This window comes from Myotis lucifugus, unplaced genomic scaffold, assembly GCF_000147115.1.
Source record: "Myotis lucifugus unplaced genomic scaffold, Myoluc2.0 scaffold_115, whole genome shotgun sequence".
NCBI lineage: Eukaryota > Metazoa > Chordata > Mammalia > Chiroptera > Vespertilionidae > Myotis > Myotis lucifugus.
Genome location: NW_005871163.1, coordinates 1830419 through 1856070, shown reverse-complemented (window position 1 = coordinate 1856070; position 25652 = coordinate 1830419). Strand labels below are relative to the sequence as shown.

The 25652-nt window shown below is 50.0% G+C and overlaps 1 protein-coding gene and 1 pseudogene across 1 annotated transcript in view; both read left to right on the top strand.

The window, feature by feature from the left end:
• Positions 1–4337: 4337 nt before the first annotated feature.
• LOC102429208 lies at positions 4338–4669 on the top strand (annotated as a pseudogene).
• Positions 4670–7363: 2694 nt separating this feature from the next.
• ANKDD1A (ankyrin repeat and death domain containing 1A) overlaps positions 7364–25652 on the top strand; it is a 36296-nt gene continuing 18007 nt past the window's right edge. Inside the window, 7 exon segments of the mRNA XM_023757823.1 lie at positions 7364–7394; positions 10894–10997; positions 16796–16897; positions 16899–16925; positions 18328–18426; positions 22058–22162; positions 22829–22927. Coding sequence (XP_023613591.1) covers positions 7364–7394; positions 10894–10997; positions 16796–16897; positions 16899–16925; positions 18328–18426; positions 22058–22162; positions 22829–22927 — 567 coding nt within the window.

Genomic DNA, 25652 nt, shown 5'->3' with positions numbered 1-25652 from the left:
GATTCCACTTGCAACTCTCACCTGTTTGCAGCGTGTCCCTGGTCGAGTCATTTACCTCTCAGCTTCACTGCCTCCTCTGAAAATGGAGCTTAGATTTCCTGGCACTGGGCCCAGGGCAGTGCCGGTGGCAGTGGAGCAGAGGGTAATGATCACCACCATAATGGGGCGTTCACTGCATGCTGGGGAAGGCCCCAGACATTGTGAAATGACCTTGTTAAAAAACTGAGGGAAGAAACGGAAATTTAGTGATTTGCCCAGAGTCACACAGCTAGAGGGTGGCAGAGCTGAGACTAGACTCAGGAAGACATGGGCACACAAGTGCTGGGAAGGTTTGTGAATTTAGGGGCCTGAAAATAATCCAGCCCTGCCCTTTTGGGTCATTAATCAATGCTTTCTTCTTCTAATAGATTATTCATCCCATCTTAGTATAATTCGTTCATAGGAAGGGGCCTAAAAGACCATCCAGGCCTATTTCCTTAAGAAAAGAGGGAAAGCCCATCCAGTGTGGCTCAATGGTTGAGCATGGACCTATGGACCAGGAGGTCACAGTTCAATTCCTGGTCATGGCACATACCCAGGTTGCAGGCTCAATCCCCAGTGTGGGGCGTGCAGGTGGCAGCCAATCAGTGATTCTCTCCCATCATTCATTGATGTTTTTCTCTCTTTCTTCCTCCCCCTTCCTCTCTGAAGTCAGTAAAAATATACTTAAGAAGAAAAAAAAGAGAGAGAGAGACTTGTCCAGAGCCACGCAGCTTGTCCTCTTGTTCCCCCATCTCCCTCCCCTCCCCTTTGGGTGAACAATTCTGCAGAGTGATGCTCCTTCCCACTAACAATCAAATTGCCCACTCAGTACAGGCACCTCTCCAGGGGCTGTCCACTGGCCACTCCTGACCCACCTGGCCAGAACCTTCTGCCCCTTCACCCCGTTCCCTCCTCTAGGCACACCAGGCCTTCCTCCCTCACAGAGCTGATGCTCTAAGCAGAGAGACAAGTATAGCCTCTGACTCCCAAGTGCTGGCACAAGACCAGCAAATATTTACCACTGTTTGCATGTGTGTGTATGTGTGTGTCTGTTTGGGGGGGCAGCAAAAGCAATGCTCAGAGACTGAGTTGTCTTTGCCAGCAATTTATTTAAGCACACATTTGCTGTAGGAATTATAATAATTTCATAAGCCAAAGCACACAGGATAATATCTCTTAATAAGCCAAATACAAAAATAACATACTCCAAACAAATGACAAATTGATCACACTGTTTGTTCCAGGCAAGGGGAGATGAAGGAATCAAGTCCAAATTTAATACGAGGTGTACCTTTGTATACCAGTAGGCACTGGGTAGACAAACCAGAGCTGATTTCCAGCTGCCAGTGCCTAAAGTGAAAGTTCTCTGTTGCTAGAGTACGTTGCTAGGGAGTGAGATGCCAGTTGTGGTAGGTAAGCTGATCGCTTTCCCTGGGCAGCCCTATGGCTTATCACCACTGTCTCTGTAAGAGTGCCTGCCCAGGACAGGAGCGAATGCCCCAAAGGTCTTCAGGGAATTTTTAGGTTAAAACTCAAATAGTCCTCACAAACTGTCAGTATTTATAGCATGAACGTTCCATTGCCATAGTTACTTCTACACACTTTCTTATCGACAAGTCTGCGGGGAATCCCTCAGCTGCTGGGTTACCGACTGCTTATCAGTGACAACAGATGTAGAATGATGACATCCTGGCATCACTTCATACTTACATCAAAGCAATTTTTCTCTTTGTCATAAACAAGTGGATTAAAACAACTGCACTTAAGTCATAAACAAGTGGATTTGAAATCATATTAAACCTATATACAACTGTGCGTATCTTTTTTCTTTTGTTAGGAAGGGGCTAGCATAGTATATAGCAAGTGATTCCCAGTGGCATTCTTGAGTAGATGAATTAAGGCTATTTTTTTCCTTGCCTGTATTTTAATTTTTCTTTGATAACCAACAGACATTACTTTATTAATAAAACAAGAAATTCTCTTAAGCCCTGGCTTGTGTGGCTCAGTTGGTTGGAGCGACATCCTGTGCACCAGAAGGTCGAGGGTTCAGTTCTGATCAGGGCACTTACCTAGTTTCCGGGTTCCTACAGGAGGCAACCGTTGGATGTAGCTCTCTCACATCAATGTTTCTCTCTCTCTCTTTCCCTTCCTCCCTTTCTAAGATCAATAAAAAAAAAACTCTCTTAAAAAAAGGTCAACAATCATAAAGGAAAGTGAGCTAGAGATAAGAACAGATTGTTCTCAGAAAAAAATGAAAATGGTTCATAAACATAAAAAAAAGATAACCAACTTTGCCTGTAATGATAGGGATGCAAATTAAAATTACACTGAGTTTAATATTTCTTACCTATCAGATTGGCAAAATTCCAAGTTTGAGAGTGTATTCTGTTGGAAAATCTGAGAGAAATAGGCTCTCTCAGACACTGCTTGCTGATGGGGGTTGAAAATAGTATAGAACATGTGGAGGGGATTTGGCAACAGCTAGTAAAATCTTTTGTGCACTTACCCTTTGACCCAGAAATCCATCTGTAAGAATAGACCCCAGAGCTCTGCATTGGTAAAAAATACCAAATGGCTCAGTGACTAGATTGTCAGCTTGTGGACTGAAGGGTCCCGGGTTTGATTCCAGTCAAGGGCACATGTCCAGATTGCAGGTTCGAGCCCCAGTAGGGGGTGTGCAGGAGGCAGCCAATCAGTGATTCTCTCATCATTGATGTTTCTCTCTCTCTCTCCCTCTCCTTTCCTCTCTGAAATCAATAAAAAATACCAAATGGTAAATGGATGAGGCAAATCTATCGTAATGGCACCAGACTAGGGCTTCTTTTGAGTATGAAATGACAGGGCAGTGCGTTCTGAGTGGGAGCTGGTGAACCCAGTGTTGTTAGTGCCACAGAATTACACATTGTGACTGTGCCTGGGAGGAGAAGGCTGCTGTGAGAGGGACAGTGAGGATAGGGGTGGCACCATTGCACTGGGAGGGTGACACTTAGGCAAGTCCTGGAAAATGACAAGGAGCCAGCCATGGAAAGGGGTGGGTAAGAGCTGCTCCAAGCAAAACAGAGCAGCAAGTGCACAGGCCCTGAGGCAGGCAGAGGAAATGCCGTTCTGCTGGAGGAACTTTTGCAAGTTTAATTTTATTGTTTTTCCCCTCCCTGAGGATTAACATAAAAGGCGTTTGAAATCATATGCATTACTAAGCTACAAAGTTACTATGTAGAGCTCAAACATGACAGTAATTGGCTTTATTTTTCCACAGTCAAAGCAAGTTTTTCACCTGTTTCCCTCAACTTCATATTTCCTCCTTATTCCTGATCAGTGTTCAGGTCAATCACTTCCCTCTGTCACACAGACTCACACCCGCCCTGAGCCACCCCCTCACCCCTACCCCAAGCCCCAGCACTGTGCTCTCAGGCCCTCTGTCCATCCATGTCAAACCTGGTGGTCTCTGAATTACGTGTTCTTGTCCCTCAGCTCCACAGTCCCTGATGCCAAAGGGGTGGAGGCAGCATATATGTGAAGCTGGGTCCTACTTGCTTTGGAAAGACATGGAGATGGCGTGTGTGTGTGTGTGTGTGTGTGTGTGTGTGTGTGTGGTGAGGGCTGGAGATGCATGGTGAAATGGGCTCTGCATCCTGGCAGGGACAGGAAAAGGGCACAGCCAAATATTTCCTTCCCAATACTCCCAGGGGTAGAGCAGTGGGAACACCCAAAGTTCTGTGGCCTTGTCCAGGTGACCCACGGGGTAGTGTATCTCTACTCTTACCCGTAAAACCATGGTTGTTTTTGATCCAGTCTGGGCGGGGTGGGGCAGGTGGCAGTCAGGTGAGGCGTGTCATTGTTACAGGAAAACCGGACAAGAACCAAACAGCGCTCTGAGAGTTTGGAGTTACACTTTATTCACCGCGGCGGGCTTAGGGAAATGAATCCAAATTCTAAGCAAAGCTACAAGCAGAACTTCCCTTTTTATAGAAGAGCCAGCCCTTTGTGTGCTTGCTGGCGGCGGCCTTGAAAACTATACAGTTCTATCCAATTAAAAAATGCACCTGGCATGGCATTGGTTGTATCTAGTCTCTGGCCTACAAGGTCAGACAGCTAAGTTTATCTCCCCCATATTCAAGCAGGCTAGAAAGCAAAGTTACTTTTTCAGAATAAGAGGCCGTCCAAAGAATAGCAGAGAATTCCAAACAGTAGTTTTACAGAATAGGGGTTTTCCTTCACATCATGAGCATCTCTGTTTCCAGTGGTGAGCGGGCTGTCGGCGTGCGGATGGTTTGGCACGGCGCTCCGGTAAGGGACTGTGGCTGTGTCAGTGTGTTATGATGCCATCTCGTACCAACCTGGCTACTGGAATCCCCAGTAGGAAAGTGAAATACCTAAGACTCTCCAGCACAGAGGATGGCCACGTTGACCTCCAGCTTAAGAAAAGCCCTCTAAGATTCCATGTAAGGCCATTGCGCTTGCCAGGTACTGTTTTTGATAGGCTCCCTCCTGCTATATCCACAAAGGGGGAGAAGACCAGGCCATTCCTGTTCTGATCATTGGCACCCCGGTGTTCCTACCGGGGTTTTACCACCTGCGCATTGCTTACTGTGCATCCAAAGGCTCCCGGGGTTACTCCTATGATGACATTCCAGACTTTGATGACTAGCACCTACCTCAGCCCGGAGGAGCAGTCAGATGGGTCTGAGCTCAGCTTTAAGATACTGAGCAGAAACCATAGCTCAGGGCTAAGGAATTCTGCAGGTTGCAGATGCTTAACAAAACAATGGCCATGTTGTATGGGCCCACCCTAAGAGCTTACATTAGCTAATTAGGACATGCTCTCTATTTCATCTCCTGGCCCTGACCAAAAGCTGACAAGTTTTTCCACGTGAACCTGCATCATGGAAGAACAGCAATGTTAACTGGAGAAAGTGGGCGGTGATCCTGCAGTGGGAAGTGTTGCTGCCACCACCCTTTTTAGAGTCCAGCATTTCTTTTAAATAATCTTTATTATCAGTTTGTTCTTGTGGTAAATGGGAGAATGCAGTATGTAAAAACAACAACAACAACAACAACATGATTGTTCTAATAAAAATGCAACTTTCGCCCTAGCCTGTTTGGTGCAGTGGATAGAGTGTCGGTCTGCGGACTGAAGGGTCCCGGGCTCGATTCTGGTCAGGGCACATGCCCAGGTTGCGAGCTCGATCCCCAGTAGGGGCGTGCAGGAGGCAGCTGATGGATAGTTATCTCTCATCATTGATGTTTCTATCTCTCCTTCTCCCTTCTTCTCTGAAATCAGTAAGAAAAATACATATAAAAAATGCAACTTTTCCACTCTGCCTCGGGCATCATGTAAAATTGAGGTTTTAACTGTGGTTTCCTGTGCCTGTTGTCCACGACTGTGTACCCCCAGGGTATGGGCACCCCAATTTGTGATGCCCAGAACCAGGGTATCTAGAAGGGAGAGCAAGCAGAATGCACTGCAGCCCTGAGCAGAGACCCCGACTCTCAGGGAGTGGCCCTGGGCCTCTGAGGGGAAGGTTCCCACCACTGTCAGGTGACAGGACCGTCACGGACCGTGTCCTGACACTGGCATGTGCCCATCTTCCTGCAGGGGGTGCGCAGAAGCAGGCATCCCAGCCTGGCCCTCAGTGAGAGCAGTTGTGTAGCTTATGTGCTGTGTTTGAATTGGCCACTTACTGGCTGTGGGACCTCGGGCCTGAGGCTCCTCAGGTCTTGTGACTGTGAGTGGCAGTTTTCCCAGAAAAAGAGGCTGGTAACAGCATTCACCTCACAGGGAGGGGGTTGGGGAAGAGAGAAGAGTGCATGAGATAATGCTGATAGGGTACTGACACAGTGGCTGCTTCACAGCTGGTGCTCAATAAATGACAGTGCGAGAGGCTAGATCTGCTTATGGAAGATACCGAAATAAAAGCCTGTAAAAAAATGGACTGGGATGGACAGCCTAGAGAAGTGCTTCTCCTACTTTAATGTAAACAGAAATCACCAGGGATCTTGTTGAAACCCGTGTGGCTCAGTGGTTGAGGGTCGACCTATAAACCAGGAGATCACCGTTCAATTCCCGGTCAGGGCTCATGCCTGGGTTGCAGGCTCCATCCCCAGTGTGGGGCATGCAGGAGGCAGCCGATCACTGATTCTCTCTCTCTCTCTCTCTCTCTCTCTCTCTCTCTCTCTCTCTCTCTCTCCCTTCCTCTCTGAGATTAATAAAAATACATTAAAAATAAATAAATGCAGGTTCTGATTCAGCAGGTAGGGGCTGGGCCTGGGATGCCACCTTTCCAAGAGAATGCCACTCAAGTAGCAAAGCAGCATGAAATCAACTAGGCAGAGTGCAAAACACAAGTCGGTTCTATTTTGTTAAACAACAAAAGAAAAACAAAAAAACAACCCTCTAATTTCTCAAGATATGAAGTAAGAACAATGAAAAGCCTTTGGGGGGGGGGGTGGCATCTTGTGGAGAAACCTGCCACCCCTGCTGGGGCCTCACCTCCTCTTCAGGGACCTGGGAGAGAGGTCACTGCTGCCACCAGGGACCACCAGGCGGAACCACTGGCAGACCCTCCCTCCAGCCGCGGGCCTTACAGGTGAAGAGAAGAAGGAGCTGGATTTTAGAGTCACCGTTCGCTGTGCATACTCCCCCTCACTGTTGCCAGACTTTCTGAGAACGGTGGCCCCAGGCTGCTCGCAGCAGCAGTGATTTGGCTGGGACAGCTCCTCACTCCCCACCGTTGGGCACTATCCAGCTTTCCCATGTTTGCTGGTCTAACTGGCGCAAGTGAAATCTCATTCTCGTTTGAACTTGTGTGTTTCGGATCATGAATGAATCTGGCCATCTTCTCATACGCTTGCCGGGGCTTCTGTGCCTTAAGAGCCTGCCCAGTCCCCGAGGATGGGGCCTGCCGGAGGCCTTGCACACACCTGGGGCGTGCAGGCTGGGACAGCTCCGGGGGGCAGGGGGAGGGGAGGAAGGAGACACGCCAAGGGGGACCTGGGGAGCCAGAGCGGCCCTCCCCTCCCGACACGCGTGGTGGGCCAGGTCCAGGGAGCCGCAGGAGGAACTGCAGCTGGTCTGGGATGGGGGGCGAGGGATGGGCAAGGGGGGGGGGGGGGAGAGGCCGCAGAGCCGAGCTCACATCATCCCCCAAGGGCCCGAGGCGCGGGGGGGAGAGGGGGGGTCAAAGGGAGAGGGGCTGCCCGCCAGGCACCTGGATGCTCCCCAGCCCCCGGTTTGCGGGCCCCTTTCCCTCTCCCGGGCCTTTCCCGCCGGGTTTCCGGAAATTCCGCGTCTGGGTGGTCTGGCGCGGGGCCAAGCCGCGGGGCTGCAAAGCGGGGGCAATGGATGAAGCACCTGCCCTGGAAGACCGACGGCCGTGAGTCCGCGGCGCTGCGAGGCCGGGGCGGGGGCGGGCAGGGGACCAGAGCATCTCCCGCATCCCCCGCACCCCCACACGCCCGCGGGGGCGACCCCGGCTGGGATTGGCTCGGCCCACGTGTCCTTCTCTGCCTTGGGCTCCTTTGTGGCGCCGAGAGGAGCGTGCATCGGCCGAGGGGACACTGCCACGAGCCTGAGACCTTGGCTCGAAATAAGCCGGGGCTGCGATCCTTTACTGAGAACTCACTTCTGTGCCAGGCCGAGCGCAGGCACGCTCCTTGACCTCCATGGCGGCCCTAGGGGTGGGACCTATTGCCATCTCCATTTCTGTAGAAGAGAAAGCTGTGGCACAGGGTGGTTAAATAAGGGGCCCAAGGTCACAGTCAGTAAGTGACCCCAGCGCCCCCAGCATGCCCCGGTGACCACATCAGGTGGGGACACTGAGACCCAGAGGAGAGGAGCTATGGTGTGCCCAGTGCCAGGGTCCCAAGGCCAGGTAGCAGCAGTCAGGTGGGCATCAGCGGGAGAGGGGAGAGAAGGATGGTGCCAGCGGCCTCCAGGGGATGGGCCGGGGGAGGGGCTCTATCAAGGTGTTAATTCAAAGGGTACAGGGTTCTGCCTGACACAGAGGGTCACATGATCGGGACCTTTACAATGTGCAGCCAGATGCATGGGGGAGTGTGGGATGGAGTTCTGGGCAGAGGCCCAGGGATTAGAGTGCCGTGTGTATTTGATGTGGCCACAAAGAGGATGCATGGGCTGAGGTGCAGGGGAGAGAGGAGACTCAGTTGTATCTGGGCTGTGCAGGGTCGGCTTGCTCCCATTTGGACTCCTGGCTGTTTGCCAACACAAACCAGCCCACAGCCCCTGGGCTTCAGCTAAGAGAAAGGGAGTCAGAGCTGGAAGGGATGGCTTCAGATCACTTTCTCTTGACCCTCCTGCAATGTTACAGCTGAAGAAATTGAGAATCCCCCTGGGATGGGACTAGCCCAGGATCCTGCTGCTAGAAAGTGGCAGAGTGGGTACTAGAACCCCAGCTTCTCCAAGCTCACACCTGCAGTGCCAGCTCCTTTCCCAAACCTGGGTGGTGGGGGTTTACAGCCAAGAGGTTAAGGAAAGAAAAGCTGGGAGTCCGTGCTTCCTGGAGATGTTTGCGGTCTGAGAGGGGCTCTTCCAGAAGGGCCTCCTCACTGCAGGAAAGGCAGGCCCTTCGCAATGGGGAGGTGGAACTATCAAGGTGGACCTCACTTGGAAGGTGGTGTTTTCTCCATCCCCTGAAGTATTGACAGGAAGCTGCCTTCCCCTGGGCTTCTTTCCTATCATTTCCCTGAGCTTACGGCTTGGTTTTCCATGGGGCTAATGAGTCTTAACTGAGGCAGTATTTTATAGTTCCAAGGCCCCGAAGAGATGTAATGATTTGTGTGTTTCTCATTCATTTAACAAATATATGCCAGGGCCCAAATTTTAAAAATTACATTGCCCTAGCCAGTTTGGCTCAGTGTATAGAGCGTCGGCCTGCGGACTGAAGGGTCCCGGGTTTGATTCTGGTCAAGGGCACATGTCCTTGTTGCAGGCTTGATCCCCAGTAGGGGGCACGCAGGAGGCAGCCGATCAATGATTCTCTCTCATCACTGATGTTTCTATCTTCCTCTCTCTTCCTCTCTGAAATCAATAAAATATATATATATTTTAAAAATTACACACATATATATGCATGCCAGGGCCTGAATTTGGGGATATAGTAATTAACAAATCAGAAAAAATCTCTCCCATCATGGGCTTATATTATAATGGGGGAAGCAGACTGTAAACTTAAATATGTGAACATAGCATTTGCCCATGGTGAGAGGTGTTATGGAGAAAAGTAATGCAGGGAGGTGAGTAGGGAGGTACTTTCCTTGGTTAGGGCTTCACTGGCTCACTTCCAGGTCTTTGGCCACCAGAATTTATTTATTTATTTATTTATTTATTTATTTAAATTTATTGGGGTGACATTGGTCAACATGAACAAAGAGGTTTCAGGTGTGGGTTTCTATATGACAAGATCTGTATATTGCACCATGTGTCCGCCACCCACAAATCTCCTGTCACTGCCACCAGAATTTAATCTCTGATCTTTTGTCTTGGAGGAATGATAGTGATGACAATGGTGGCACTACTTACCAGACCCCATGCTAGAGGCTTCTCTTATCTTATATCTAATCATTACAATAACCCTGGAGGGCAGCTTATGTCCCCGTTCAGAATATGAGGAAACTGAGGCACGGGATAATTAAGTAACTAAGTCTTACAGCCAGACAATGACTCAGCCGGAGCTGATTGCCCTGGGGCAGCTACTCTGAGGTTCACAGGTTGTATCTGTGAGGCACCAGAAAGCCCAAGACCCTCTCCCACATCTGGGAAGCCAAGTGGAATTTATCAGGCAAACCAAACTGATGGCAGGCCTGTCTGTCACCTCAGTGCATCGCTGGCCACCTGTCCCTAGACAGAGACTGGGTTTAGACATTCACACTGGACCATATGCAGGATGTGGGTCTGGCAGCAATAAAACCACAAGATTACCTCCTGTAATGGCTGCGCAAAGGGCCAGGAAATATTTGTGCCCGTGTGTCCAAGCTTTTCTGGAGGAGGGACGGGCATCTCTTAGTCTGGGGATTATTGGTGTCACTCATGGAAGCAGAGTTTTCTGGACCCCTCCCTGCTGTGAGCTGTAGGTGGATTGGGAAGGGCCCGGTGTGGCCAGGGCCCGCAAGGACCTTGAGGTCCAGCCAAGGAGCTCAGACATCCTCACAAGCCGAGAGCAGTCAGGATGACAGCAGCATGGGGGTCAGCAGGCCTGATCCCTCCTGACGTGGTCACTAACCCTCTGAGTCCATCACTGCCCATGTAGGGGGCTGGCAGGGGAGCTCTGAGGTTCTCTCTAGCTGAGACTGAAGTAAAGGTGCATGATGAGGGTGAGAGGTGTGCAGAGAGACCACAGAGAAGGCCCCCTAGCTGGGAGAGGAGAGAAGAGGCGGAAGGATGAGGACAGAGAAGCCAGGTGAGCATGCCTCTGGCCTCCGCAGGGCCCAGCGCAGCAGAGGACTCAGTAGCTCCTGGCTGCTTTCTATTCAGGGCTGTGAAAAAGGCAGCTGTAGGCTCCAGGGGAATGAATTCCATTCCCTTCTTAAGAGCAGCTCTGGGAGAGCAGACATGAAGCCTGGGTGATGGGGCACCTCTAACGGGTGAGGGGCACACACCTAGCTCTGTGGATGGTCTTGCCCATGGTCTCCCATGTTCAGGGTTTGGCCGAGTCCTGGCCATGTGGACCTGTGGTGAGTTAGAAGGACACGCAAGCTGTCTAGGGAAGTCCCGACGTATGGCATCCCCCTCACGCTCCATTCCTTTGGAAGACCCCAGCCCAGGAAACATTCAGGGCCAGGGAGGGGCTGTTCGCTGCACCTTGGTATGCAGTGTGGGACCCTCACTCTCACCCCACTTCCCTTTTTCTCCCCTAGTGCTTCCTCTGGAGAGGCAGCTCCACGAGGCTGCCCGAAGGAACAACATCGGGAGGATGAAGGAGCTGATCAGAAGCAGAGTCAACATTAGGGCCAGAAACCATGTGCGTAAACAGGCTCCTCCAGCTCCGGAGGGATGGGCACAGTGTGGCCGGGACGCCTCCCCCCAGGAGGGAGAGTTTAAGGTGTCTGCCTCTGTATCTGCATTTGCAGGTTGTCCACATTGTCTCAAGGTCTCTGAGGCCTCACCAAGGTCAGGGTCAGAATTCTGAGCCAGACTTGGGCAATTCCAGAACTTATACTCTTATAAGTTACTAGAGTCCTGATGCAGCCCAGCTTCATCCGGAAGGTTGTTCAGAAGGACATCCAGAAGATTGTTGGCTGTCCGATCTAATTAGCATATTACACTTTTATTATTATAGACTAGAAACCCAGAGTGCGGCCCCGCCCACCCGCGAGGCCTCGCCATGCTTGCAGCCCCGCCCACCCACACCAGTCATTAGGGCCACAGGCCTTTTATAATACAGATACTGTGATCCATCTGAAAGGCATACCCAAGGAAGGTCAGGAGTCAGAGGCTGACAGATAGGCAGGTAGGAGCAGAACCTGGAGGGACAAAGGTGGAGTGATGCCTGAGGTCAGAAGTCCAGGGGTTTGAGACCAAGAGAGACCAGACCAAGAGAGGCTGAGCATGCATGAGGCAGCCGTTCAGCTCAATTCTCTGAGGGCCCTCTGTGCCCACTGAATGTGTCAAGTTGCTGTGGGCCCTCGCCTGCCCTCAGGGACTCAAAGACCAGGCTGGGAGGCAGATCAGCCCAGCTGATCAGGCCTCTGGGAAGGCTGCAGGTGAGGCGGTCCACAGCCCTGCTGGGGAAGAGGACAGAGGGCAAAGCCATTCCTTCTGGTGGGGGACACTGAGGATAGGCCTGAGTACCACTGGGGTAGCACCCCCCGCCTCGGGGCTCTGGCTGTCAGGAGCACCTTAGAGGAGATGCCAGCTTGGGTGCTAGTCAGTGGAGGCTGAAAAGGTTGGATGTAGGATTTCTGACCCCAGCAGAGGCTGCTCTGTCCGGGTGACACGACAAGGGTATGACCTGGGTCTCCAGAGCCTTCCTGGGACTCAGTAATAGTAACAGGATTTCTGCTGGGGTCCAGCCCCATGGGGTCCAGGGGTTCCCAAAGGTGTGGACGGAGTCGGCGAAGAATGATTTACACAGAGACAGCGTTCAGAACTCTCTAGCTTTCCTTAGTCTCCGTGGATCTTCCCTGTGCCTGGCTGAGGCCACAGAAAAAGATCCCAAGGCCAGCTGAGCCTTTATTTTATAGTGAGCGGTAAATAAGGTAGTGGTTTCCATAGTTACACAGTTCTTGTAAGTTTCACTTGTTTACACTGCTCTTGTAAGTTTCACTTGTTTTTGTTCTTGTTGCACTTCCCTCAGCCCATTAGCTTCCCGAGTAAGATCTAGGGAGCTTTATAAGGTCAAGCCTAATTATGCTAAGAGGACTGTGCTCTCTAAGCTGGGAATTGTTTATGACTTTGCCCACAGGTCAGTCCAAGGCTTAACCCTATATCAGCTCCCCACATCTCACCCTTCTTTTATTTTTTAAGCTACCATAATGACAGTAAAATTTAAGCATCAAACTTAAGCATCAAGAACAAAACTCTGGCTATTAAAACAATAACAAAACAATGCCAATGCAAAACCTAAAACATTTTAAAATTTGAACATAACATTTTTGAAACTAGTAAGAATAATAAAACAATGGCAATGCAAAACAGCAATAAGTGAAAAATCAAACCACAGTAACATTTTTCTACCAAATGAAAGTCTCTTTTGCCAATTTACTCAGAGTCCTCTGACTTGGCTGAGAGAGTAGCTTCCACTTCTTGCTTTTCTACCATCTGCTGGGCCTCAGTTGTTAACTTCTTCAGTTGACCCCAAGTCGGTGGTTTGGTTGTCCTTGTTGATCTGGCTAGCGGGTGTCGTTAATGGCTACGGGCTTCCCAAAGTGTCAGTGTGTTGTACGGCTGGATCAAAGGGTCCATCAGAGCCGCGTTTGATGGTGGTGTCAGTGTCCGGGGAGGAGTCAGCTGTGCCCTCTGGGTCAGCTGATATGGATGATACTGGGGAGGAGGAGGATGAGGCGGAGATGGAGGGTAGTAGAGAAAAAGAAGAGAAAGCAAAAGAACTACAAGGCATGGAAGTGTTTAGAAAAAAGAGGAAGAAGAAAAGGAAGAAGGCAGCATCCTGCCCCAGCCCTTTCTTTCAGTTGCCCCTTTCCCTGTGGTCCAAGGTAGAAATGGGAAACATGTCCTGTTGCAGTGAAAGGGAAGCTGCTGTCAGCCAGGTCTCTTATCTAGGTACTGATCTCAGCTGGACCAAGTCTCTTTCTGTTCCCGATCTGAGCTGGGCCAAGTCTCTATTTGTTATCTGGGTCCCTATCTGGGCTGGACATGGGAAGCGAGAAGCAGCCATGGGGGCAGGAGACCTTCCTCAGAAGGGGCGAGTGTTCAAGCCCCTGCACCATTGGGGGGGGTGAGGATCTGTGCCCCACCTCTGTTGAACCCCAAGTTCTCTCCTATTGGCCCCCGGTTGTGCCTGTCTTAGGTTGCCTCACCCTGTGGGGTCTTACCCATCGTTGACTACCAGCCATCTCTGGGCCAAGTAGGGTGATGTGAGGTTCAGTTCTGTCTCCTTGGTAGCCTATGCCCCTGTGGCCTCCATGCCCAGCAACTGCCTTTGGATCCCCTCGCCTGCTGGCGGGGTCTCGGCATTGATCACATAGCTTGGGGAACCCAGGTTTCTTCTCCAGAGAGGACCCAGCTCACTCCATTGGGCGAGAGACAGATCCATGGTACCAGCCACCGTGACCTCAGCATTAACAGAGAACTCAGGCAACAGCTGTGGGCAATTGGATTGTGAGAAGAGGGTCCCTCTTGACACAAGGGCAAGAGGGGCCAATATAGGACAAAGGAGAGTCCCAGGACAGGGCTTTCTCAGCCCAGGATGTCAGGCTCTTGGCACAAGACAACTCCACGTATGGGGCATATACCAAACACCCCCAGTCATGGCAGAAAAGGGAGGTGCCCTTCCTGGAACAGTAGGGTAGGGAGATTCTAGAAAAGGCTGTGTTCAGGAGAGAAGGAGAAAGGCCAAAGAACCAGCAAACAAGTGGTCAGATTAAGAAAAAAAGAAAAAGGAAAGGAGATGTGGGGCAAAGCTGGGAAATAAGGACAGACAAAAAGGAGGTACATGTGATCCTCCCAGTGGACAGGTGGTTCCAGCTCAGGGCTGCACATCTGCTGCAGACGGGCACTGGTCAGGTGTGCTGACTCGGCCTCCCAGGCGTGACGGTCCCCAGGAGGGAGGCAGAGGCTGCTCCTTCTGGAAAGATACAAAACACAACCTCTTCCCCACATCATTACTAGATCTGGTAAAACTCTTGTCTGGTTTGTGTGTCCTTCTACCAGGCTGAGTCGGCAGAGGCTATTGTACAGGAGGCCCGATGCCTTTTGGCTGCTGTACAACCCTCTGCATCATATTTTTTTAAAAATTTAACATATAACATTCTTCTCCCCCTTTTTTGTTTTTATAGACAAGGTCTATATTGATGGAATTCTGACCATATATAAACATACATACTCCTCTGTATTCACAACTTCCCACTTCAACCCCAAAAGCCGCAGCTTCACATTTCTACTGTGAATTGGCTCCACCTCCGAGCCTCAGCACCTCAAAACAAAACCCCAACTTCAAGCCAAACTGTTAGTTTTTCCTTTTGTGTCAAGAGCTAACTTTGATATGTTAAAACTAAGTAAAATCCACTTACTCAATCCAAAACAGGCATTATAAAGAAAAACCCCAAATGCTCTCTTGTATCCATTTTAAGAGTAGGATTGGCGCTTTCCGCTATTACCTGAGTCCTGATCTATCACCCCAGGGAGAGCTTGCCAATCCTGCACTTTCCCGGGGTGGAAAGGCTGCAGTGGGGCCTACCTTCTCCCATGCCTCTACATTTACCTTTCCGGCACCTTTCCTTCCTCAGAAAAGCATGGACATGTTAAAAGATCAATACAGAGTCTTTTTTCTTCTAGACTCAGTATGGCACATCTTCTCATTCTAAAGATCAATACAGAGTATTCTTTCTTCTAGACTCAGTATGGCACATCTTCTCAATCTAAGTTCTGTACTATCCACCCACTTACCCTACTTATCCTCTACAGGGGGGTCTGCAGCACCCTACGGTGGAGTCCTATCCGTCCCAAGTGCGGGGGCGGGGGGGGGGGCTTACCTAGGGGAATCCTGTTCGGCGCCAAATGCCGGGGTCCAGCCCCAGCGGTCCAGGGGTTCCCAAAAGTGTGGACGGAGTCGGCGAAGAATGATTTACACAGAGACAGCGTTCAGAACTCTCTAGCTTTCCTTAGTCTCCGTGGATCTTCCCTGTGCCTGGCTGAGGCCACAGAGAAAGATCCCAAGGCCAGCTGAGCCTTTATTTTATAGTGAGCGGTAAATAAGGTAGTGGTTTCCATAGTTACACAGTTCTTGTAAGTTTCACTTGTTTACACTGCTCTTGTAAGTTTCACTTGTTTTTGTTCTTGTTGCACTTCCCTCAGCCCATTAGCTTCCCGAGTAAGATCTAGGGAGCTTTATAAGGTCAAGCCTAATTATGCTAAGAGGACTGTGCTCTCTAAGCTGGGAATTGTTTATGACTTTGCCCACAGGTCAGTCCAAGGCTTAACCCTATATCAGCTCCCCACAGATTTCTGAGGTTTTCAGAGCACTCATCCACCTGTTTCCTGGTGATCCTCACTCTCCCCTAGAGAGGGGAGTGGGGCAGAAAGTGTTAGTCCTGTTCATATTTTAGAGCAGGTACAGATGGGGCAGCAAGTAAGCTTAGGTCACACGGCGAGTTATTGATGACTGGAGCCTTGGTCTCAACTCCTGGACAAGCACTAGCAAGGAAGCGTGGATTTGTTGGATGATAGGATGCTAATGCCATTCACTCATTCACTCACTCACTCATTCATTGATTCATTTAATCAATAAGGGCTTACTACTCCGTGCCAGCACTGTGCTAGGTGCTGGGGATAGAGCAAAACCCACAATGCAGTCCTCTTGGAGCTGATAGTCTAGTGGGGGAGAACTGACATTACACTGAGTGTCACAAACAGTTCATTCCCATGGTGGTAAGTTGAGCTCCATGGGGGTCGGAGGGGTCTGTCCCACCTGAGGGACGGGGAGGCTTCTTGAGGAAGAGGCGTTTTTGTAGGAGCCAGTGAAGAAGGACAGTGTTCCAGGCGGAGACACCACTCCGAAAATTAGTGTTTCTTTCATTGTCACCTCACAAGCAGAAAACTATGGAGGGACACTGGCTTCCACCAGGCCTGCTCGGATGTGCCGAGGGCCAGATGCCATCATAAACCGCCAAGGTGGTGTGAGAACTAGTTGGGGGGTCAGGGGCCTTCAGACCCATTCTCAGGGAAAGAGGGGACAGAATCCAGGCCCTCAGGGACCCTCAGGGACGTGGAGAAAAGCCACAGGCCACAGGAACAGACTTGGAGTGGGGAAGCTGGTATTTCTGAGAAGCAGTGGTAGGCAGGGCCAGGCCATGCAGCTTGTCCCAGGAGCAGTGGGGAGCTGTGAAGAGTTGCAGGTGGGGGACAGATGGATCTAGTTGTTGTGTTTTACTACATGCATTTCAGCTGCTGCCCTTTGGAGGCGGAAGGGACCAGGATGCGGCTGGGGCCCCAGTCACTGGTCACCAGAGCCAGCAAAGGCCTCCCGTGCTGTAGACCAGCTTCCTGGCCTGGTGGTGGGGAAGGTGGGGGTGGTGGGGAAGGTGGGGGAGGTGGACCAGGCAGCCAGCCAGTGCCTCACAGGATTCCTCTCACTCCTGGCAGGTGGACAGGGTAGCCCTGCACTGGGCCGCAGGTGCAGGGCACGAGCAAGCTGTGCGGCTGCTCCTGGAACATGAGGCTGCTGTGGACGATGAGGATGCGGTACGGGACCCCTATGGAGGCGTGTCTGTGTGTGCATGTCTGTCTGTCTGTCTGTCTGTCTGTCTCAGGGTGGGGATGCTCACTCTGGATCTATGAGCAGCTGTCGTTGCCAAGGTTAAACAATTGCCTGAAGCGTTTGGAATCAGATGTGTAGTTACTACAGTGGCTGGCTAGCCTCCCTCTCTTTAACCTGGTGCTGAAGAGAGTTTGGCTTGTGGCAATGAGACAGAAAAAATATCTTCTGTTTGTGTTAAATCCCCTCTTGCATTTTGTTGTTTTTGGAAAAAAACAAAACAAAACAAACCCACCCAAAACAAACCTGTATGCAACCTTTACTCTGAAAAGTCCCCTCAAAGCAGTCAGTATATGAGTCCTTCTCTCAGGACAGGATGAATTTCAATGACTATTGACTGGATGATAATTATCTGGTTCCTGTCTTCCCAACTAGATTGTTTGAGACATTAATGTTCAGACTGTTATCAATTAACACATTAAAACTGCTCTATTAAGCAATGTAAAACAAATGCAGATGCACAGGTGCAGATGGGCAGGGAGTCTAAGTCTTTAGAGGCTTTGACACTGCAGTGGTTCCCTTTACCCCTTGTCCAGTCATAGAGCTCTCTCCATCTTCAAGGGCCTTTCAATGCTCAGAGAGCCTTTTCAGTTCCTCCTGCTATCATGTGGGCTGGGAGAGATATGGGCAGATAACTGAGTGGATTAGTAAAGTCACCAGAAGGCAGGTCTCTCTTGCTGTGCCACAGGGCCCTGTCCTGTCTAATCCTTTAACCAACAATTTGCACAAAGACTAGCAAATTGGCAAGCAGCACATTGCTGAGCACTGAAAAGTAGCAGGATCTACAAAATTAGCTCTACAGGTTTGTGGAAGGGGCTGCATCTGACAATGACATATGATAGGGATACATTTAAGAGTCTAAAATTAAATATTGCCCTGGCTGGTGTGGCTCGGTTGAGCATTCGACCCATGTAACAGGAGGTCACCGGTTCATGCCCAGGTTGTGGACTCGATCCCCAGTAGAGGGCGTTCAAGAGGCAGTCAGTTGATGTTTCTATCTCTCTCGCCCTCTCCCTTCCTCTCTCTAAAAATCAATAAAAACATGTTTTTTAAAAGCTGTATTTGGAAAGAGTATATTCTGAGATTGGCTCCCTCCAAATTGTTTGTGTTAAAATGGTCTCTCTTTATAAAATGATGGTGACAGTAGATGGCAGCTGTTTTATTCAGCAACCTCCCCTACCCTGAAAGTTTGCAATAGTATATCAGCCTCTATTTTTAAAAATGTCCTGGACTTTAAATTCCTAAAGCTGGGCGCTCCTTGGCCTGGGTGGCACTTACGGTCTCTTACGGTTGTGTGACTTTGCAAAGCAGCCACACCTCCTCACATTCTCCTCCCCTCCTCCCGTGTCCTCTCCCCTAGTTTGGGATGAATGCACTTCTCCTGTCTGCCTGGTTTGGCCACTTACAGATTCTTCAGATCCTGGTCAACTCAGGGGCCAAGATCCACTGTGAGAACAAGGTAAGGCCTCAACTGGCAGCCCGCTGGACCCCACTGCCCCTGCCCCCTCTGTCCCCTGACCCAACTGCACAGGTGTGCCCCACCCCTGACACCTGCCCTATCGCTGCCCCCTTTGGTCCCACTTACATGCCTCTGCCTGCCCCAGTTTGCCTCCTGAAAACCCAGCTGAGCTCAACCCTGTGAAACTGGGACCCTTGCTGCTCCCACTGGCACTTGGAGAAGGGCCAGAGGTGCCTCTTCCATCAACATTGAACCCCTCTTTCTTCTGATCCCCTCATCCTTTACCACTCTAGATGCTATGACAGTCCCCAGTTGTCTGACCAGCCTCTTCATTCACAGAAGAGGAATACGAGTAACACCCTCAGAGGGTGGTCGGAAGATTGAGAGGGAGGTGGGGACCCTGCCTCCCTTGTGCTCAGGGTGGCTGGGTAGGAGAAAGCACTGGTTACCAAACTCTGGGATCTTTGGGCAAGTTACTCTACCCGCTGAATCTCAGTTTTCCCCTTTGGAAATGGGGATGCTGGTACCCACCCCCGAGCTGTGGGAGAAGCACGTGCAGTGCTGTGCATATATTATCTGGGGCAGTGTCAGGGAGCCCAGCAGTCCCTCGCTGTCATAAGGGCACAAACCCTTGTGGTTTAAAGGAGGACCCAGCCAGGTAGAGTGCCTGGAACCCCTGCACAGTGGTTCTAAAAAAAAAAAAAAAAGGAAACATCTTGGCCACATGCTGTCAGCCAGGGCTTCTCAACCTGGATCCGTAGACTTCAGGGGCCCAGGGATTTGGATGGGAAAAGAACATCTTATTTCACTTCTGTCAGACCTCTGCTTGAGATTTTAGCATTTCTTTCAATGATGGGTGAATGCAGGGGTGGAAGTGGCATGGTCTCTTGAGGCCAAGGCTGGAAAGTCACATGATAGTGTGTCCACCTCATTCTATTGCTCAAAGCCCGTCACAGGGCCAGCTTAGGTTCGGGGGATGAGAGAGCTGGCTTCCCCCTGAGAAGAGCAGTACAGCCCCTTAGGGTGTTGCCAAGGGCGGTGGGGGCGGGGGGGGGGGGAGAGTTGTAGCAGCCGTCTTTGCAAACAGTCCACCAGTCTTACTTTCAATCCCTTGTTCAAGGTCCTCCCCAAAGGTACTCATCTCACTGTGAGATGAGCTGTGGCCCGGGTCAGAGGTCATCAGTACCTTGCCAGTCATTGGTGACATTTCAAGTTTTACTAAACTACAGACGGCATTCAAATTTCATCAGTTTTGTTTTTAAAAAAAACTTAATATTCTACAGTGCACTTAGTTGTCTTATCTCCCTCGTCTCCTCTAATCCTGTGACAATTTCTCAGTCTTTCCTTGTTTTTCACAACTTTGACACTTTTGAAGAGCACTGGTCAAGTATTTCGTAGAAAGTCCTTCATTTTGGCTTGTCTGATGATTAGATTGGGGTGACAGAATTTTGGGAAGGAGACCACAGAGGTCAAGTTCCTTTCTCACCTGCTATCAGGGGGCAGATGACACCACCATGATTGGTCACTGGCATGTTACGTTGATCCAATTCTGCCACCAGTTCCTATGTGTGTGGTTCTTCCATGCCACCAAGTAATTAACTCAATTCTCCACAGACACTGACCAGGGGTCCCACCAAATTAACTCAATTCTGACACTATCTACCAGGAGACAGCATCATATTCCATAGGCTGAGGGCTGAGCCCTGCAGGACTGCCCCACTTCAGACGCCACCCCAAGTCCAGCCTGTTATTTGGGCTCCCCACGAACCCCTCCCCGGGTTTGAATAATTTGCTAGAGCAGCTCTCAGAACTCAGGAAACCCATTTACTTACTAGATTACTGGTTCATTATAAGGGATATTAAAGGATATGAATCACTAACCAGATGAAGAGATACATAATGTTAACGTAAGAAACATTCAAACCTGTGAAGAATTTTTGTGAGTTTATTTGAGCCAAACTGTGACAATTGCCAGGAAGCAGAATCTCAATGGATTGAGATAATGCTGCCGAGAATGGCACTTTTGCACTTTGTTTTATACACTACAATCAAGAGGAGATGTAAGTGGGTTACATGAAATCCATTGGTGATAGATTAGGGAGGTGGGAGAAAGCAAAGCTGGGAAACCTCTGGGATTGGATAAAAAGTAAAATGATAGACACATGCTTCTTTTACAAGGTGGGCACAGGCTAGTTAACAGTCAACAATTAGCAGGAGAACAGTAACAGCGAGGGACTCTGTGGTTTCCTCCTGGTGCATTGGCTGTGCCCTAAGAGGTCTGGAAAAAGGGAAGTTACCCTGACATTCTAAACGTATGTTATCGTAGATGCAAAAAGACAATAGGCTCAGTTAAGGTCAAAGTTGATCTTTGTCAGGGAAGATACAGGCCTAGGACATGACTACCCATCATAAATGGCTTTTTATTTTAAAAAGCTTTCATTTCAGACCATCCTTTGTGGTTGCTTTAGGTCTCTGAGTTTGCAAGGTCACCACGCAGGCCTTCCCCGAGCTTGTCAGGTTAGCGTGTGCCCCCTTTTCATCCATAACAGGGTCAGGTCCCGAACAAAGGAGCGTCTTGTCCTCGTGGAGTGTGGGGCCCAGCACACGGATGCGTTGTGGTTCACCAACTGGAAGCTCTCCGAACTCCCTCCTTTTGGGTCTTTGTGGAGCTTCGTTACATAGACATGAGTGAGGCAATCCTTGGCCATTGGTGCTTGACTCAACCTTTGGTCCTCTCCATCCCTGCATGTCAGGGACAAAGTTTCAACCTTCTAATCAAGGTTGGTTCCCCAGGCAACCAGGCCCCAACCTGACGTTACCTAGGGTTTTTTTTACAGTTACCTCATTAACATAATAAAAGACACCTTTAACGCTTTCACCACTTAGGAAATTTCAAAGGTTTTAGGAGCTCGGTTCAAGGAAGAGGGATAAAGACCAAATATATATTTCTAATTATAAACCACAATATCACTCTTCATCAGTTAGTTAAAGTAGAGACGGCCAGGTTTCTCCACTGTAATGTTAGCATTTTCCCCTTCCCATAGTCTATTGTTGGAAACTCTTTGTGGTTTTAATTTGCATTTCAATAACAACTAATGATGTCAGATATCTTTTTATGTGCTCATTTGCCTCCCCTATACTTTGATGTCCAAATTATTTTATAATTGTGTTGTTTAATTTCTCATTGATGAGTTTTAGAGTTCTTTATAAATTTTGGATGCATTTAAAAAAAATATACACAGTAGAGGGGACTTTCCCTTTAAAACCCTTCAGTGTGGGTATCATTAAGTAGGGTTCAATTTCCTTACATACAAGGAAATACACAAATCTTAAACTTATACTCTCTGAGATTTGACAAAAGCTGTTCCTGTATAACCCAAACCACTGTCAAGATGTAAGACATTGTTCTATTGATTTTTATGACCCCTTGATGGTTGCAATCTATTTGAACAGCAGTGCTTTAAACACTCCCGCTGCAATGGGAGGCCAGGGGAGAGGCTCTGGGCTGTCAACACAGCATTTGCAAACCTCCCTCACTGACGTGCTTGTGGGGCCAGGAGACCCCCTTCCTCACAGTGCGTGAGAAGGGTCTCCGTTCCAGACTGCAGGGACCACCCTGGGCTTGTTTCAGGACGGCCTAACCTTACTACACTGCGCAGCCCAGAAAGGCCACGTGCCGGTGCTGGCGTTCATCATGGAAGACCTGGAGGACGTGGCCCTGGACCGTGCTGACAAGGTGAGGGTGGCATCCAGCCTGTCCTTTCCATTGGGCCCGGAGCTCCTAGGGCCACTCGTGCCCATTCCTCAGGTGTGTCCTTGGAGCTATGGCTGGTGCAGACTGGACCCCGCCTCAGGGAGCTGCGGGTCTAGAAGGGACATTAGGGCACAAATGAGCAAGACACAGCAGAAATATGGTTAGTTCCGTCGGAGAGGCTCTAATAAGGACTAGACATGTTAGAGAGGGAAGCCACTGCTTTCCACTTCCTGGAGGAGGTGGCATTTGGTAGATGAACTGAATTCTGTCAATAAGATTGGAAAGCAGGGGGCTGTTCCAAATGGAGGAGAGAGCATCCTAGAGAGTTAGAGGTGGAAAGGGCCCTTTGTGTGTGAGTTCAGGTGGGTCAGAATATTGGGAGTGAGGGCCAGAGGGCTGGGGTCCCTCATGAAGTTCTTCACCCCCAGCCTCAGGACTCTGTCCCTTACTCAGTAGGCAGCTGGGAGCCACAGGAGGGTGTCAGTGGGGGAGGGACCCCCTAGTGGGGTCTTGTTGGGAAGTTGAGTGTGTGGGGCCAGGAGAGGGGAGCGTGTCTGGGTCAGGAGAAGCCACTGCAAGCCTGGCGTGGTTGGGGAAATAGAGGCCGGGGGACAGAGCGTAAAAGTTCACTCTCTTCCCTCCCGTCAGCTGGGAAGGACAGCATTTCACCTGGCGGCTGCACATGGGCAGCTGGAGGCTCTGGACTTCCTGGTGGGCTCTGGCTGTGACCACAGTGTCAAAGACAAGGTACTGTGACCGCAGGTCCCAGGTGCTGGGCTCCAGAGGGGTGGGTGCTGGCAGCTCATCTGGGCCTACTTCTGCCTCTAACTTGCTGGAGGGGCAGGAGCCCAAAGACCAGAGTGTGTCTGATGTCCATCCAGCAGGCGTTTCTTGGGCACACTCTCTGGGCCAACTCTGCTACAGGTGAGGGGCACAGAGATGCCCGAGACAGTTTCTTACTCAAGGAACACAGTGCCACAGTCCTAGTAAAGAGCTACGATCTAATATGGGGAGTCAGGATGGCAAATCGGATTGGTTGGCAGCGCTGCCCGGGGTGGGTATGAGCGGACTGTGATTCCATTGGGAACATCTGTTGTTGGGGGTGTGGGAAGAGTTAGGGGGATGGTAGCCACCCTCCTGTGGTCATTTGCTTTCTTTGTGGTTTAGTAAGCTACAGTGATTACGGCAAAAGTAGGGTGAGAGCACTGAGGAGGGAGCACTTCATGAATCTGAGGAGTGAGGGATGGGGACTGGAAGGACTACCCTGCAAATGACTCCTATCAATGGACCATTGCAAATCATTAGGCCAGTGGTTCTCAACCTTCCTAATGCCGCGACCCTTTAATACAGTTCCTCATGTTGTGGTGACCCCCAATTTCATTGTTACAAATTGAACATAATTAAAGCATAGTGATTAATCACAAAAACAATATGTAATTATATATGTGTTTTCCGGTGGTCTTAGGTGACCCCTGTGAAAGGGTCATTCGACCCCCAAAGGGGTCGCGACCCACAGGTTGAGAACCGCTGCATTAGGCAAATATGTTGCAGCAGAGTCTAAACAATGCTTCTAACAAAGAGATGAACTCCGTTTTTAATCTTCTGATTAATGTGCTTGGTCAGAATAGGAGTCCTGTTTCTATGCTAGGGGCCAGAGAGCTCACAGACAAATATATCGCAGGGTTTTAGAACTGGAAGGCATCTTCATCGGGGGCCAGTTCAACCTTCTCACTTCACAGATGTGGAAACTGAGAGCCAGGGAGGGGACTGCTTTGGCCTGGGTCACACAGCGAGGCCAAGGCCAAGGCCAAGCTGGGTTTGGAGCCGGCATCCTGATGCCTAGCTCTGTGCTTCCTCCTCTCACTGGGCTGCCTCCTGGGGCACTGAGCCCTCAGGTCTGCACTGCATTCATCTGTCTGCATTCATCCTTTGGGATGAAAAGGCTGAGTGGGGTCCGAGACTCCGATTAGGGTGCTTTGCTTCATTTTGGAAACATGGCTGGAAATGGCTGTGTTCTGTGCCCGGCACTGAGCCAGGAAGCAGGATTACAGAGAGGGCGAAAGGACAGCCCCTGCCAGGACACATTACTCAGGAAGCAAGAAGATTTCACTCAGGGCCCAGGAGAGCAAGAGCACCAAAACCAGAGAACGAGAAAAACCCAGCTTTTTTTTTTTTTTTAATATATTTTTGTTGATTTCAGAGAGGAAGGGAGAGGGAGAGAGAGATAGAAACATCAATGATGAAACAGAATCATTGATTGGCTGCCTCCTGCACGCCCCTACTAGGGATCAGCCCACAACCCGGGGCATATGCCCTGACCAGAAATAGAACCGTGACTTCCTGGTTCATAGGTCAATACTCAACCACTGAGCTATGCCGGCCCGACTAGCCCAGCTTTGATGAACTTGCTCAGAAGCCTGCTATCAGAAATTCTAGAAAGAAGCATTTAAAATTGCACACCCCTGTGAAGTTCTGAATGCTCAGATGAGGAATATTTTCATTTTGTATTTCATCTGGGGAGGGCAGCAGAGAGAGCTTTTCAAGGCTCTGGGCTACTGAAGGTCTGACTCCTGCTATCCCACCTGTCAGACAACACAATGACATACAGTGACAACACACGTTATGCCACAGGTGCTGTGATGGTAGAGAGGCTTTGAGCATCCAGAGGAAGTGATTGATTCCACTGGGTACATTGAGGAGATGCTGATAGGGCCTCTGAGAGGTGGAGAGGTGGGGCATCCCCGCTGCAGAGGGCAGAGGTCATGGGCCCCAGGCCACACCTCTATCGCCAGGCTCTCCTGCCCCTGAGCCCCCTGTCCTGCCCGGGCAGAATTCCAGTGCCCTTTTAGGGGTCCCTGCCACCTGCGGCTTCAAAGGACAGGATGTGGATATTTATAGCCCAGAAGGAAGAAGAAAGCCCTGCCCTGCTAGCTGGGGGCACATGTCAGCGCGTTTGCATTTCTTTGGTCACAGAGACTTCACGCTATGGCCATATTCCCAGCCTGATCCTTGTTGCTGCGGAGAGCTGACTAGGCCGCTAAATGCACATTTGCAGAGAGGTGGGAGAGAAGCAGAACAAAGCTGTTGGGATTTTAAAACTTGTTTTTTTGTTTATTAATATGATGTAACTGTCATCATAAAAGAAATGTAAATGTTTCACCTTTGATCCCATAAGATAGTTATAGTTGTTTTATGTACGTGTGGATCTACGATGGGGGAGTGGGGCATGTTTTTAACTCTTTTAAGTACTGCTTTGGCTTTGGTATATGTTCACATCCTCCTCGAGCCCTTTAAAGATCTGTGTCCTTTAAATGGGAATGTCCACCCCTCATGAAGGCAGTGAGACAGGCCAGCGCGAGGAAGGAGCCTGAGTGAGGAGGCCCCTATGACTGGTTCAGCGAGAGGTGTCCCAGGGGCTTTTGGGGTGTGAGGAATGGCCAAGGCTGCATCTTCCCTTCTGGACGCTTCTGTG